The 14844-nt window shown below is 38.6% G+C and overlaps 1 protein-coding gene across 2 annotated transcripts in view; it reads right to left on the bottom strand.

Annotated features, from left to right (window-relative positions):
• Positions 1-14844, bottom strand: part of PPM1G (protein phosphatase, Mg2+/Mn2+ dependent 1G) — a 34446-nt gene extending 19602 nt beyond the window's left edge. Inside the window, exon 1 of one of the 2 annotated variants that reach the window (XM_074209835.1) lies at positions 14701-14844. Coding sequence is in view for 1 of the 2 variants with exons in the window: in XM_074209837.1 (XP_074065938.1) it covers positions 14038-14181 (144 nt within the window). In the remaining variant the exon portion in view is untranslated. Of the gene's footprint in view, positions 1-14037; positions 14422-14700 lie in introns of those variants that run through there. The other variant, XM_074209837.1, reaches the window with a different exon arrangement.

Raw genomic sequence — 14844 nt, 5'->3', positions numbered from 1 at the left:
GAGAGGGAGAGGGAGAGGGAGAGGGAGAGGGAGAGGGAGAGGGAGAGGGAGAGGGAGAGGGAGAGGGAGAGGGAGAGGGAGAGGGGAGAGGGAGAGGGAGAGGGAGAGGGAGAGGGAGAGGGAGAGGGGAGAGGGAGAGGGAGAGGGAGAGGGAGAGGGAGAGGGAGAGGGAGAGGGAGAGGGAGAGGGAGAGGGAGAGGGAGAGGGAGAGGGAGAGGGAGAGGGCGAGGGAGAGGGAGAGGGAGAGGGAGAGGGAGAGGGGGGGGGGGGCTTTTCCCTCTTTCCTCTTCTTAAAGCTAATCAGCAATCATCCAAAGTCCTTGCTAGTAATCAGGAAGCTTCCTTAACTAGCTAAGTGAGCCCCAAATTATGAAACAGATAAATAAATTTGGTCAAGAGAACCTAAGGTGAGCAGAATTCTTAATAGGCAGTTGGTGTTTTTAGGTAAGCGCTGAAATTCTTTTTAAGGACCTTGTGGGAGTGGGAGTAGAATAGCAGCATGCTGAGGCTTGGGCTTCCAGCCTGGAGAACAGCTAACAAGAACAGCTAGGACTTGTCTAGGCAGAAAATTTTTGACATAATATTTCTCAATTGAAATAATTTCCCTTTTAGATAAATATCTCTCAGCAAAGAAATGGAAAATGAGAGGATGTACATCAATTGGGGAATAAATGAAAAGTTGTGATATAGGATTGTAATGGAAAACTATTATGCTATAAGAAATGGTAAGCAGGATGATTTCAGGAAAAACTTGGACTCACATGAACAGATGCAGAGTGAAGTGAGCAGAACCAGGAGAATATTGTACAAAGTAATAGCAGTATTGCATGATGATCAACTCTGAATGATTTATCTATTCTCAGCTATACAATGATCTAAGACAATTACAAAGGACAAATGATGAAAACATGTTACCTACCACCAGAGAACAACTGATAGGAGTCTGACTGCAGATCAAAGAATACTACTTTTCACCTTTTTTGGGGGGTGGGTTTTTCTTTTGTGCTTTCTTTCATAGCATGACTAATAGAGAAATATGTTTTGCATGACTGTACATGTGTATAACCTTTACCATATCAGGGATGAAGGGAGAGAATTTGGAATTAAAAAATGAAATTAGAGGCTGGGTGCAGAAAATCTTTGAACCCAGGATACCAAGCAGTTCCAAGCATCAAGATCAAGACATCTGACATCTAAAGCTGGGGGTTAACTATTTGTGAAGGTTTAAAGACATTAGAGGTTCTTTATTCTTTTTTGGTTCTCCATGTTAAAACCATTTCTAAGGTCTCTTTTACCAGTTCATTATCTTCCCCCACCTCCTCAGTATGGGTGCCCCATCTTTTCTCTATTAATTCTGTATGACTTTATTAATTTCCATATCTTCAAGGATCACTCATATGTAAATTGACCCAAATTCAGAGCTTTAGTCCCCATCTCTCAGCTAAGACATTCATATCTGTATATCCTGTTGATACTGATCCAGTACTGAATTATCTCCTACCACTTCCATACTACCATTGTTGACATCATTTCCCTTGTCACTCAAACTAAAAATATCCACTTTTACTATTCCCTCAAACCCCACATAAAATTAAACAAATTCTTTAAATTCTACCTTCACAAATCCAACCCCCTATTTCCAATCCTATTGTCACCACATTTGTTGAGGACCCTTTTCTCCAATCCAATATTTATACATCTGCCAAAATAACTTTCCTAAAGAGATTTGCCTGCTCAAAAATCTCCTTATTGCCTAATACAGGATAAAAATATAAACTCACACAGTACCACAGAATCTCAATGCTGAAAGAGACCTCCAAGACCCTTATCTTTTCAGAAACTATCCAATCATATCTTTTCTGAAGCTATCATCAAATCATGACATGAGGGAGTATTTCATTCTGCATTTGTCTTTCATTTGTCCTAATATAAGGAACTATTTGGTCCACTCACTCTATAGGTAAGGAAATTGAAGTACAGATAAAAGTAGTATAATGTGGTAGTAATGGACTTGGAGTCAGGGAGAATAAGATTTCTATCATACTTCAAACACTAATTCCTTAGGCTGGCATAGAAGGCTAGCTTCAACCTACATTTCACATTAACTGTGGCACATAGTCAACATTATAATCAAACTAAATTATTGTGTTCCTCACCTCACACACAGGAATTTTTTTTCTTCCTTCAATGTTTATGCTGACTGCCACCTCCAATCTGGATCATTACCTGATCCCTTCAGCTGAAAGTATCTTGTCCTTCAAATTTTTCTTAATATTTTGAAATTCTTCTTTGCCCTATTATATTCTACTTTTATCATAAAGTTATCTGTACACATGTCCATTTCCTATCCATCTATCCCAAAAGATTTTAAGCTTCTTGAGAACAGGGTTCATTCACATTATTATTAATCACACAATCCCAAGTAGTCTAATCTTTAGTAGACATTTGTTTATAGTAAACATTTCTTCCTTTGTAACCTCTTACACACTTTCCTCCTTTCCATTTCCAAATGCTACCACCTTTGTTTAGGCATTTATTAGTTCACACTAATATTGTTGTAGTAGTTTAACTAAACTTTCAGTTTCCAGTTTCTCTAAACCTGTCTATGTATAATAAATACATTAACCTTCCTAAAATATCGATTCAAAACACTTTCCCATCCTCTTACTCATGGCTCCCGTCTCTCATTAATATCATTCAAACCACTTGGCCTAGTATTCAAGACCCTCCACAATATAACACCTACCTACCTCAACATATCCTAAATTCCTGCTCAAATTTTTCACTCACCATTTCCTTAACATAACCCAAGCATTCATACTTATTCTTTTGTTTCCACCTCTAAAGCCTTTCCCCCTGCTCTCTTATTCAAGTTATATCCTACCTTAAAGGATCGATTAAATTCTCACAAACTTCTAACTATGTAGCCCTGGGCAAGTCATTTAACACCTGTCCTCCTCAGTTTCTTCAACTGTTAAATGGAGATGATAATAATAAGTACTCCCTGTGTTGTGGTGAGAATCAAATGAGATACTATTTGTAAAAGACGGGCATATGGTAAGTATTTGGTGAAATGCTTGTTTTCAATATAGTTTTGTCTGACCATTCAAGTTCTTTCTTCAAAGCTCCTATAACATTTATCCTTTATATTAGATTATTATAGGTTGTTTTGTGTTGTCATTTTTGTTTTCTGTATGTATGAAGGAAATTGGGGGTTAAGTGACTTGCCCAGGGTCACATAGGTATTACGTGTCTGAGGTTGGATTTGAACTCAGATTCTCCTGATTCCAAGTCAGTGCTCTCTCCAATGCACCACACCTAGCTGCCCCTGTATTGATATATTTTAAAAGTAAAAATATGACATGGGAAGCAGGTAGACAATAAATGAAAATCATCCTACTTCTATATTTTCAATCCCTTATATTTCAAACCCAAAGACTACCACAGCACTTCCAAGACTATTTGTCCTTAGAATAAACACAGCAAAAACAAAACAAAAACCCAATAATAAAACAGCATGAGTCAAAGCTTATCGGGAAATATTATAATTTATGAAATCTATATGACTATAATAGTCTGTGTAGGAAATAGTTATATCTCCTCAATCAAAATTCAAAAAATTAAGGAATGTTTTCCCCAAACATCTCATTTCCCCCATCAAATAATTCATTGCAAATTTACCATTCCTACATTTATCTAAACTTCCCACCACCTTGAAAATAGTTATATTTTCATTCTGAATCTCCCCATCTGATAATAAATTTTATAAGCTTACTATGTACTTTTAAATCTCAAAGGCTGTATTCTTTTTGATATCAAGATTTAGTAAACAGTCAGTATTCATCCTAGCCATAATGGGACATGCTAAAGGTGCTATTATATACGCTCAGAATAATTAACAATAATGCCCTAAAATGAAGGATTAAAAAATATTTTAAAAGTATAAATGTTTAAAATAAGATATCTACCAAACTAAATTATTTCTAAAGGATTTTTTTGGTAATTGCATAGCTATGATAGTTCCTGCATCATGTACATTGATCAAACATTACAAAAGCATAGGGGTAAAACAAAAATCATTAAGAAATTTTAAGACTATTGTCAATTTCTATTTCTATAAACCTTAATTCTAAAGTCTTTGAACTCTGAAGATTCAAAGGTAAAAATGTAAATCATGAGAGTTCTGCCACTGAAGTAGAATCAACAAATAACTTGAAACTGGAAAGATCTTTTCAAATATGTTAAGATAATGGAGAACATAAAATCAGAGTTGCAAATCATCAAATCCAGTTTAGAATACAAAAACCTTCTTTCTACAATGTACCAAAGGAATGGTCATACAGTCATTGCATGAAGAACTCTAATAAAGAGGAATGTACTATTTTCCAAGGAAGCTTATTCCAGTTGTAATTGTTAAGAAGTTTTTCCTTACATCAAGCTTTAAAATCTGCTTTACCATCAGGTTTTCCTTACTAAGAAAGTAGTCATGAAAACTGGGGCATAAAATATCTTGAATAAACAATTCAAAAGTTCCTAGGTCTGCCTGCCTGTCATTTAAGAAGAGAGCTCAGCTCAGACATCTGATTTCCCACCTGATTGACCAACTTTTCTATCATACCCCCAGGAAGCTAATTATTGGGACAACCTCATCATCCTGCAAAATCTTGTCAGTCTTGAGACTCCAGGACCTCATCACTACCCTCTGACTTTCTGCTTAAAGGGGGTGGGGTGTGTTTAAACCCCAAATCTCTATTTAAAGAGAGAACTCAGCTCGGACATCTTTCCTCATTTCTCACCTGACTTCACTACTTTGGAACTTCTCCACCAAGAACCCAAGTCAGATAACTTCTCCCTTGGTGGTCATATCACACTGCTGACTCATGTTGACACTGCAATTCATTAAAACTCTCAGATCTTTTTTCTAATTAAGAAAATTCTGATAAGAATGCCTTCCCCATTTTATGTATAAAGTGCTTTATTTTTATTCAAATGTATTCATCTAATTAGATTTGGCCAATATTATAGTCTACCAGGCTCATTTCCACTCTACTGTCATGCAATATCCTGGGTATTCCTCCTAGTTCTGTAATAATTGCTGATAAGCATACCATATATGCTTTTGTCCAATATTCAATACTGACTTAAAAAAATGACAAAAACAGCACAAGACAAAGGACAGAACCCTGGGTTGACAACACTGATAGTTAACTACTATTTTGGGAGTCTGGCCACTCAGTAGGTCCTAAATCTAATATTTTACTATTACCTAGTCACATCTCTATTGTCCACAAAAAGAGCACAAAAAATAAATCAAATGCTTTACTAAATCTAGACAGATTATATCTACTAGCATTTCCCTGATTTGTCTAATAAACTTATCCAAAAAAAGAAACAAGAATCTAATATGACTTGATCTTGATAAAATCAACATGAATTTTGTGGCTACTGCTTCTTTTTTTAGATGTGCACTATCCTTTCAATAATACATCCTATAATTTTGTCAAGTTTATTGTCTCTATCCTGTTCCCCTCATGTTTTGTTTTTTAAATGGGAAAAAAAATGAAATTTTCTCCAATCTTTTCACAACCTCTTTTCTTCTCTGGTATCTTTTGAAGTCTATGGATAAAGTTTCAGTAATAACATTCATCAGTTCTTACAATTTCCTGAAAGGCATGTTACATAATGAAGAAACTTGAATGCTTAAAAGACAAAATCAAATGTTTTCTTATTTTCACCTCCATTTGTTTTGGGGATCAACTCCCTGAATTTCTTCTATTCTTTCCAATACAAAGATTGCTTTGCACATAGTTGATATCTAATGTTTATTGAATTGAATTATTAAAGTGAATCTTTAGGCACTGAAGTCTAGAGTTCAGGATACTAGCAAGTACCTGAGTCCTACTATATTGTGGGCAAGGCTCTGCAAGACAGATTCTGATTTCTTCTTCAGATTTCTCTAATCACATTATCTGATCTATATCATTAAGAGCTAAGCATATTAAAAACCCAAGAGCTATGTCACAATCTGTAAATGTCTTCAAATTATAAGTCTATGACGATGATAAAAATAAAGAATCAGAAGATGGTCAAAAAAGAAACTGATAAGATAAAGTTGAATGAGGTAAACTAAACTCCTTTTTTCACAATATTTTTTCTTTAAAAAAGTTATGGTGTGAGGGGCGGCTAGGTGGCACAGTGAGGGGCAGTTGGGTGGTGCAGTGGATAGAGCACTGGCCCTGGAGTCAGGAGCACCTGAGTTCAAATCCGGCCTCAGACACTTAATAATTACCTAGCTGTGTGGCCTTGGGCAAGCCACTTAACCCCATTTGCCTTGCAAAAAAACCTAAAAAAAAAGTTATGGTGTATCAGTTTCACTAAATCTAGAAAATATAATCTAGTTTCACTATGATGTTAATAGTTTATTCTGTTTGAAATTTTACTTGCCCCCCCCCTAAGATTTTCTTCATATAGGAAACTTACAGGTGTGGAAATGCTAGCTAAACAATTTAGTAACTAAACTGTAAATTACACTTTTAGAGTGTTGCTTGGGAGCACTGAAAGGTTAAGTAATTTGCCCACTTCTATATTAAGTGATATGGGCCAGAGACAAGACTTGGAACTAAGGTCTTCTTGATTCCCAGGTTAGATTTGCTATTTATGCACTATGTGTATGCCACACTGCCTCAAACTGGCAAAAAATTAAGATATGCTAGATTCCATCAAAATTCTACTTTGATGTCCCATCATAAGGTGATCCTGGATTTCTGAAGGTTATGGTGGAAAAATACAAGATTTGCAGATTTAGGTTCAGTGAAAGACTGTCTGAAGATATTAGGCTAGATATTTAGATAAAGAGGCTTATCACCAGAAAGTTGGCCACTAAGATTATCATCATCATCATCATTATTATTATTTTATTGTCAATACATGAAACAAGCAAAGCACACAATATTTTTCACTATGCAACCCTTTTCTCTCTGTAGTGATAGCAGCAAAAAAAAAAAAAAAAAAAAAAAGGAGGGAAGAAGACCCAGAGACTGTTAAGAATCAGTTTTTAGATCTTCCAGAAGAATTTGAGGAATCTAGCAATGAATATTATCATTAAAATCAAGAAGCCCCATTTGTAATAAAAATTCCAATTATTTAAAAGTTAATTCCAGGTTACATATATTTGGTTGATGTTTATTTTGCTGAACTGCCTCCCTCTTATCCTTCTCCCCTTTTTAATAAGGGACAGTTTCATAAGGAGGAAAAGGAGAAGGAATATAGTCCAAAATTAAGGCAATTTATAAAATATATCAACAAAACTGTTAAAGTAAATTCTATTATAAACTTATTAACAAATATTTGAAAACTATATTTTTAAATATAAAGTATATAAAAAATATTTTTAGAAACAAATCAAGGTATACACAATAGTTTTACTGTTCCTAAAGAACCAAAATTGTGTAAAAATAGAAAAAGACAGTAAAGAAGGAAGTATAGAAAGAGATCATCAATTCATCTTATATCATAATAATGATGATATGGTCATAATTCATTATTCTCTAATTGAGATAGCCTAGCAGTGCTTCCTGGACTGTTAGGCTTACAACTTAGTCCAGAGACCTCCTAACCATTACTGAGGGGAGGAGTCACTATGGAAAAGGGACTCACTCAAAATCAACCTCCAACTAACTAATGAACATGTCAGTCCCAGGAGTTGCAGCCTCTCCCAGGCTAGTGGTCCTGCTTCCAATCCAGTCCTTTCAGACATCACCCTTGGAATCAATACCTGTGGAACATAACCTGACAACTGCTTTAGTGAGTGCTCCTCAGGAACCATATCTACCAAAGACCTGGAGATGAAAGTTCCTGATACCTTGGCATTATCAAAACGTTCAACATCAGAAGCAGATAGGATTTTATCAACAGGAATGACATTAAAGAAGATACATTACTGCCACTGAACCCTAAGGACCCTAACTTTTCTGACTTGCAGTTGAAACCCCTTATACATGTTGTTTCTATTAAAGTTTGAGTACTTTGGAAAGAAGCATCTTTCTTTTCTATTTATATACCCGGTACTTAGCACTTAATAAATACTTTTCTTTCATTCATTCATTCATTCATTCACTCATTGACAACCACTTCAGATATTGTAAGGGTTTAATAATTCATTAATTTTTAAGTAATTAATAAGTAACTACCGCCTGCAAATCACTAATATTAAGTATTTACAAACAAATGACATGGTCTTTTGCCTACAAGAAGTTATCACATTTTCTAAATAAAATATTGAGAAATTTTGCTATTTGAATGTGATGGAATACTTTTTGTGCTCAAGAAATGATGAAGGGATGGCTTCAGAAAATCTGGGAAGACTTATGTGAATTGATGCAAAGTGAAGTGAGCAAAACCAAAATAACAATTTACACATAATAGCAATATTGTAAGAATAATCAACTAAGTTATCACAATCCAAAAGACTCATGATATAAAATGCTGACCACTTCCAGATAGAGAACTGATGAACTCAGAGTGAAGACTGAAGCATATACTTTTTTCTTTTCTTTTCTTAAGACGTCTTGTCTTTTCCCTCTCAGAAGATGACTGATACAGGAATGTTTTGCATATACTATAAGAATGATTAGGGGAGGCTAGGTGGTGTAGTGGATCTTTAAAGCACCGGCCCTGGAGTCAGGAGTACCTGGGTTCAAATCCGGTCTCTGTCACTTAATAATTAACTAGCTGTGTGGCCTTGGGCAAGCCACTTAACCCCGTTTGCCTTGCAACCCCCCCCCCAAAAAACAAAAAACACAACAAAAAGAATGATCAACTGTGAAATACTTAGTTACTTTCATCAATTAAATGATCTAAGACAACTCCAAAGGACTTATGATGAAAAATGCTATCCACCTCTAAAGGGAGAATGGATGGAGTCTTGGATGGAGATTGGAGCATAATCTTTTTCTTTTCTTTTTTTTTTGCAACATGCCTTATATGTAAAATGTATGTTGTATTTCTTGCCTTCTCAAGGGTGGGAAAAGAGATAATATGAAACTGAAAAAAATGTCTTTATTACCTCATTTCAACAAAAATGAATGAATAAATAATGAAATGTTGAAAACTCTACTTCTTAGAATAGTGAGAATGGAAATGTTAGGGCCACAACTGAAAGCCCTGCAGAGCCAACACCTGATTAAACAGTTCATTGGGAAATAGGCCCTATAATGAGATGCCATCATATCTTCAACACAACCCAATCACTGTATTTCTGTATTTCTTTTAAACAGTATTTTAACCATTCTTTTTTTAAAATAGTATTAAAAAAAATTTTTTTCCAATTACATATGTAGTTTAACAATCTTTTTTTTTTTTAGTTTTTGCTAGGCAATGGGTTAGGTGGCTTGCCCAAGGCCACACACACAGCTAGGTAAGTGTCTGAGGTCAGATTTGAACCAAGGCAGTGCTGACTCCAGGGCTGGTGCTCTATCCACTGCGCCACCTAGCTGCCCCTCAACAATCATTTTTGTAAAATTTTCTCTTTCCCTCCCTTCCCCTCCCCAAGACAGCAAGCAATTTGATATAGGCTATACATGCACAATCATGTTAAACTTATTTCCATATTATTCATGTTGTGAAAGAAGATTCAGAACAAAAGGGAGAAAGCATGAGAAAAAAACAAATAAAAAGTGAAAATAGTTTGCTTTGATCTGCATTCAGACTCCATAGTTCTTTCTCTTAGTGAATGGCATTTTCCATCACAAGACTCTTAGTATTGTCTGTGATCACTATATTGCTAAGAAGTCTATCATGGTTGATCATCACACAATGTTGCTGGTAAGGAGTACAACAATCTCCTGGTTTTGCTGATTTCACTCAGCATTAGTTCATGAAGTTTTTTTCAGGATTTTTATGAAATCAGTCTGCTCATCATTTCTTATAGAAAAATAATATTCCATTACATTTATATACCATAACTTATTCAGTCATCCCCCAATTGATGAGCATACCCTCAATTTCCAATTCTTTGCCATTAAGGAAAGAGCTGCTATCAATATTTTTGTACATTTCCCTTTTTTATGATCTTTGTCATTCAAATATTCTTAAAAGTGACCATTATAAACTCCTTGGAAAAACTTCCAATATTCTGAGTCCTTCTTCACACCAGACTATTGCTCAGAAATTGAGGCTATCTCTGAACACACTATCTGCATCATCTTCATATTACCTGTGGGTCTAACTCCAGCCCTTTTAGTCTCTACCTCTGCACATAATGACTCAATTTAAAATGTTAATATTTAAAAATGAAACATGACAATTTCTAATGATATAACATATACAACTACTTAACATTTCCAGAAAGCATTAAATATTCAGGAGGACACAGAAGACCACTGATTACAATGAGTCAAAGTTTATTGGCACTACTATATGGGTCAATGAAGAGTAATGGATTTAGGGCCAAAACAGAACCAAGTTCAAATCCAGTATGAGGTCCTTACTATCAGTGTGACTCTGATGTCTGTCTCATGTTTTCTCAAGCATAAAATGGGTATAATAATAGCATCTTGTTATAGATACAAATGAGAAAATAATTTCAAACAACACACAGTAGCAACTAGCTGCTCACTAAATGCTTATTTCCTAATTTCATTTTCCCCCTCCCTCTCAGAGGATCTTTTATAGGTTACAAGGTTTTACATGTCCAGAAAAAGCAAATAAAAATCATTCATTAAATAGGAATTACTGTTCAATGTTCATTTGGAACGTTCCACTTAGCAATGACATTTAAGTTTTGTTCTGTGGTTTTGTACCTCTAGAGACAACATCCTTGTTAAAAGTAGCACATGGACATGAGAGATAATAGACCTGGATCCTGTCTCTCCACAAGTTTTTACACACAAATCTAAGTCCTTAAGGACCTCTAAAAGTGCAGTGCAAAGCCTCGAGAGGATAATTGAACAGAGAGAGATTGTAAGAGGTAAGGGAAGGACTAAGAGTTGGAAATAAATTTGTTCAGAATGTCTCAGAAGTCTGAGGTAGGGGCAGCTAGGTGGCATAGTGGATAAAGCACCGGCCCTGGAGTCAGGAGTACCTGGGTTCAAATCTGGTCTCAGACACTTAATAATTACCTAGCTGTGTGGCCTTGGGCAAGCTACTTAAACCCCCTTTGCCTTGCAAAAACCTAAAAAAAAAAAAAAAAAAAGTCTGAGGTAAAAGATTCCAAATACAGCCTTCAGGGCTCTCTGAAAGATAGTGAGGAGATGGTATATTTAAAAAACAAAAGGTCTCTTAAAACTTTCTAAAAGTGAAATGCCACACTCTAGGTAGAGTGAGTTCCAGTTTGGTTCAGCAAATGTAGCCACTGCTTTCTGACTACCAGAGGATTAGATTCCAATCTAGAAACATCAGTTCTAATGCCTAAGGGACTCTTTTTAGTTAAACACAGCTTCCCTTTTATCATCCCACATGAATGACACAATATTAGAAACTGCTGCTGTTGTCACTGTATAGTTGTGTCCGATTCTTCATGACAACACTGTCCATGGGGTTTTCTTGGCAAAGATATTGGTTTGCCATTTCCTTCTCCAGTGGATTAAGTGGTAAGTGACTTTGACTAGGGTCATACTGCTAATAATTATCTAAGGTCACATTCGAACTCAGATCTTTCTGACTATAGGCCTAGCAGTTTGTCCATCAAGCCACCTAGTTGCCTATCAGGCACCTTAAAATTTTCCACCACCACGACTCACATTTTTATATCAAACCCTGGAGTCATATCTTATATAATCCACTACATATCTGAAATTAACTCTTGTACCAAGGTTAATGGTTCAACTACTCCAAATCTTCCATTCTAAGTACAAAGTGTTCTCAGTGTGAAAGGAATCATGATAAATCATTTAAGATACAGAATTAGAGCATCATTTCTAGGGAATTCCAAAGATAGCAGGTCAATAATTTTACTAGAAGTCATGGTGTTCTCTAATCAAGACCATGCCAATTTTAGTTTATCACATCATAAAAAAGGGTTAGTAAAAAAAACCTAGAGGGGCAACTAGGTGGCGCAGTGGATAGAGCACTGGCCCTGGAGTCAGGAGTACTTGACTTCAAATTTGGCCTCAGACACTTAATAACTACCTAGCTGTGTGACCTTGGGCAAGCCACTTAACCCCATTGCCTTGCAGAAACCTAAAAAAAAAAAAAACTTAGAGCAGTTGTAATATATTCCAACCTTATTACAACAGACTGTTGTAACTAATAAGAATCCTCAAGATGCAACAAGGCTTTACCAAATGTAAGATTTATTAGGATAATTAACTTCCCAAATCTAAACCAACAAGATCAAGCAGGTTAAGTAGGTTAAGTAGGGAAATTTTATTAATTGAAGGTGTTAAGCTGAGGAAGATATAAATCTCAAAATACAGAAAATGTAAAATGAAAAGGAATACTGTAGGATGTAGGAAGTGAATCTAGATTCAGACAATTAAGTTAAAATAAGAAACCAGAAATATTGTTGCCAAAGAATGGCAACAAATGAAATAGAAAAGATAAAAAAAAAGACTATTTCACATATTTAACAGGGAGAAAATGTATGGAATGAGGAACCCTGGAGGAAAAAATCTTGCCATTTTTCATATACATCCTAAACAAACTATAAGGCCAAAACAAAGACCCTCAATGGAAAAACTGTAAAAGTGAAAGGAACCTCCCCAAATCACCCAACTCACTTTCCTTAAGGCAAACCTGACCTCTAAACTATCCCAAAGTTCCAACTTGTGCATCTACCTTGTATCACTGTGCATGGTGGAGAATTATACAAAAATGGGAGACAATGTCCCTGACCTTAAAGGACTTATAATATTGAGGAAAATAAACAGTACAAAGATATCAGTCCATTCAGTCCCCTTCAGAATTTATCGAGACAGCTTGGTTGTAACAGCCAAAATATATTATTCAGCTACAAAATTAGCTGAAACCAAAACTGCTTTAACTCCATGCTTCCATTCTAGAGTTAAATCCAGAGAAGGGGCAAAAGGGGAAACCCCAAGAATGCCTTGAGAGATAAAACATCAGTTTTAACCTCTATTAACCCGGTTGTCTCACTCCAGTCTTTCATCTAGACCTACTTCCCTCTTAACCCCCCCCCATCCACCCATATACACCTCTCTTTTGGAGCTAGAAGATAAATCATTAAAGAGGAAAGAAGTGCTAAAGAAGATGTATCTATCTTTATTGTCATCTTTCTTAGTACCAATACCTCATTATTGTTTTCTATATTTTCATACATGATTCCAACTCAACAACTTTCTTTGTATTCCATCGCCCTAAAGGGAATAAAAAGGATTCCTTGCAAACATGCAAAAGAAGAAAAATGGTCAAGTCACAGAAAACAAAGTTTAAAACGATTAAAGTTTGTTAAGAAAGGCAAAGTAGGCCGAACCGCGACAAAAACTAATTTTTGGAGTTTGATAAAGAAAAACACTGAGCTGAGATCTAGACAGTATGTAAAAAAAAAAAATGCTGGAAATAATCTCGCACCGCACAAGGGCCACTCTTCATGACAGGTTCTGGAAGACAAGCTTGGGGCCTTGGCATTAACACCACACGGTGCCAAGCAACAGCAACTGGGGAGTTGGAGAATTCCAACACAGAATGCTTGCTCAGCATTCCATTTAGGCGGCCTCCCTGCCCAAAGCAGGCCTTCCCGTTTTGTATGTATTTATGTCTAAACACACACACACACACAGTATATTTACTTGTCAACACTCGGGGTGGGGGGGTAAAAGTCACCGTGTCCTCAGAAATGAGGAGAGAGGTGGGCAGGCCGGGCGGGAGAGGTTGGCTGCTAGACCCGGGCTCACGCGGCCGCTGCCCCGAGGAGCCCGGGAGGCTCGGTGCGGGCGCCCCGGGGCCTGCCCACCCCAACCCCGAGGGCCGGCAAGGTGCCTCCCCTACTCCACGTGAGGTCGGCGCCCGCCGCCCGCCTCCCGCCTCCCGTCTCCCGGCGGTTGCCCGGCCGGCGGGGAGCTGCCACCCTCCCACAATTACCTCCATCGAGACGCGCCAGCCTTGCATGGCCGAGAAGCCGTAGGGCAGCGGCAGGCGCGGGGTGCCGTGTCCCCCCGAGCCCCCGGTGCCCTCCCCATCCCCAGAGCTCTTCACCGTGTTGGGCTGAGAGAGATAGGCGCCCATCTCGACGAGGGAAGGCCCGGCAGACGGGCAGGGCGGGCGAGGGAAGCCGTGACCCGTCCCGGTGCAGGAGCTCCGGGGGCACGCGCCGCGGGGAGCGGGCAGGAAGCAAGGCGTGGCCAAGGCGACGTGCCGGCGAGAGGCGCGAAGCCTGCGAGGGAGGACGGCGGCCGGGGGCCGAAGGAGGCGGCGGCCGCGGTAACGGGACCCAGGGATCTGAGGGGGAACGGAACCGGAAATCGCTCCGGGAGGAGACCCCGCCCGACCAGACGGGGCGGTGCTTAAGAGTCATTTCCTTAGCAACTGCCCCTCCGCTCTCCCGCCGGGGACAACAGCCCCGCCAACGGAATTTCCCGCGAGACTCGGCCTGAGGCCACGCCCTCTAACGGCCGCGGGCCCCCGAGGGCGGGGCTGAGGCGGGCTGCGGCCCGGGGTCGGGCCGACTAGGCCTCGCGGGGCGGGGCCGGCCCGCTTCCGCCATCCGAGGCGCCTCCCTCCCTTCCTCCTCCCTCCATGAGGGACCTTTGTCCGACTGGTCCCGCGCCGTCCCAGCCGAAGAGCCCTCAGCTAAACGGAAGGCCCACTTCCGGTGGGCAGCCCCCTGCTTTGGGCAGAGCCTGTGGCCCGCGGGAGCGGTGCCCGGCGCCCAGTGAGCGCGGGCGACCG

Source organism: Macrotis lagotis, chromosome 1 (genome assembly GCF_037893015.1).
Source record: "Macrotis lagotis isolate mMagLag1 chromosome 1, bilby.v1.9.chrom.fasta, whole genome shotgun sequence".
NCBI lineage: Eukaryota > Metazoa > Chordata > Mammalia > Peramelemorphia > Peramelidae > Macrotis > Macrotis lagotis.
The sequence above is the reverse complement of the archived record's forward strand: the minus strand, read 5'-3'. Positions and strand labels throughout refer to the sequence as shown.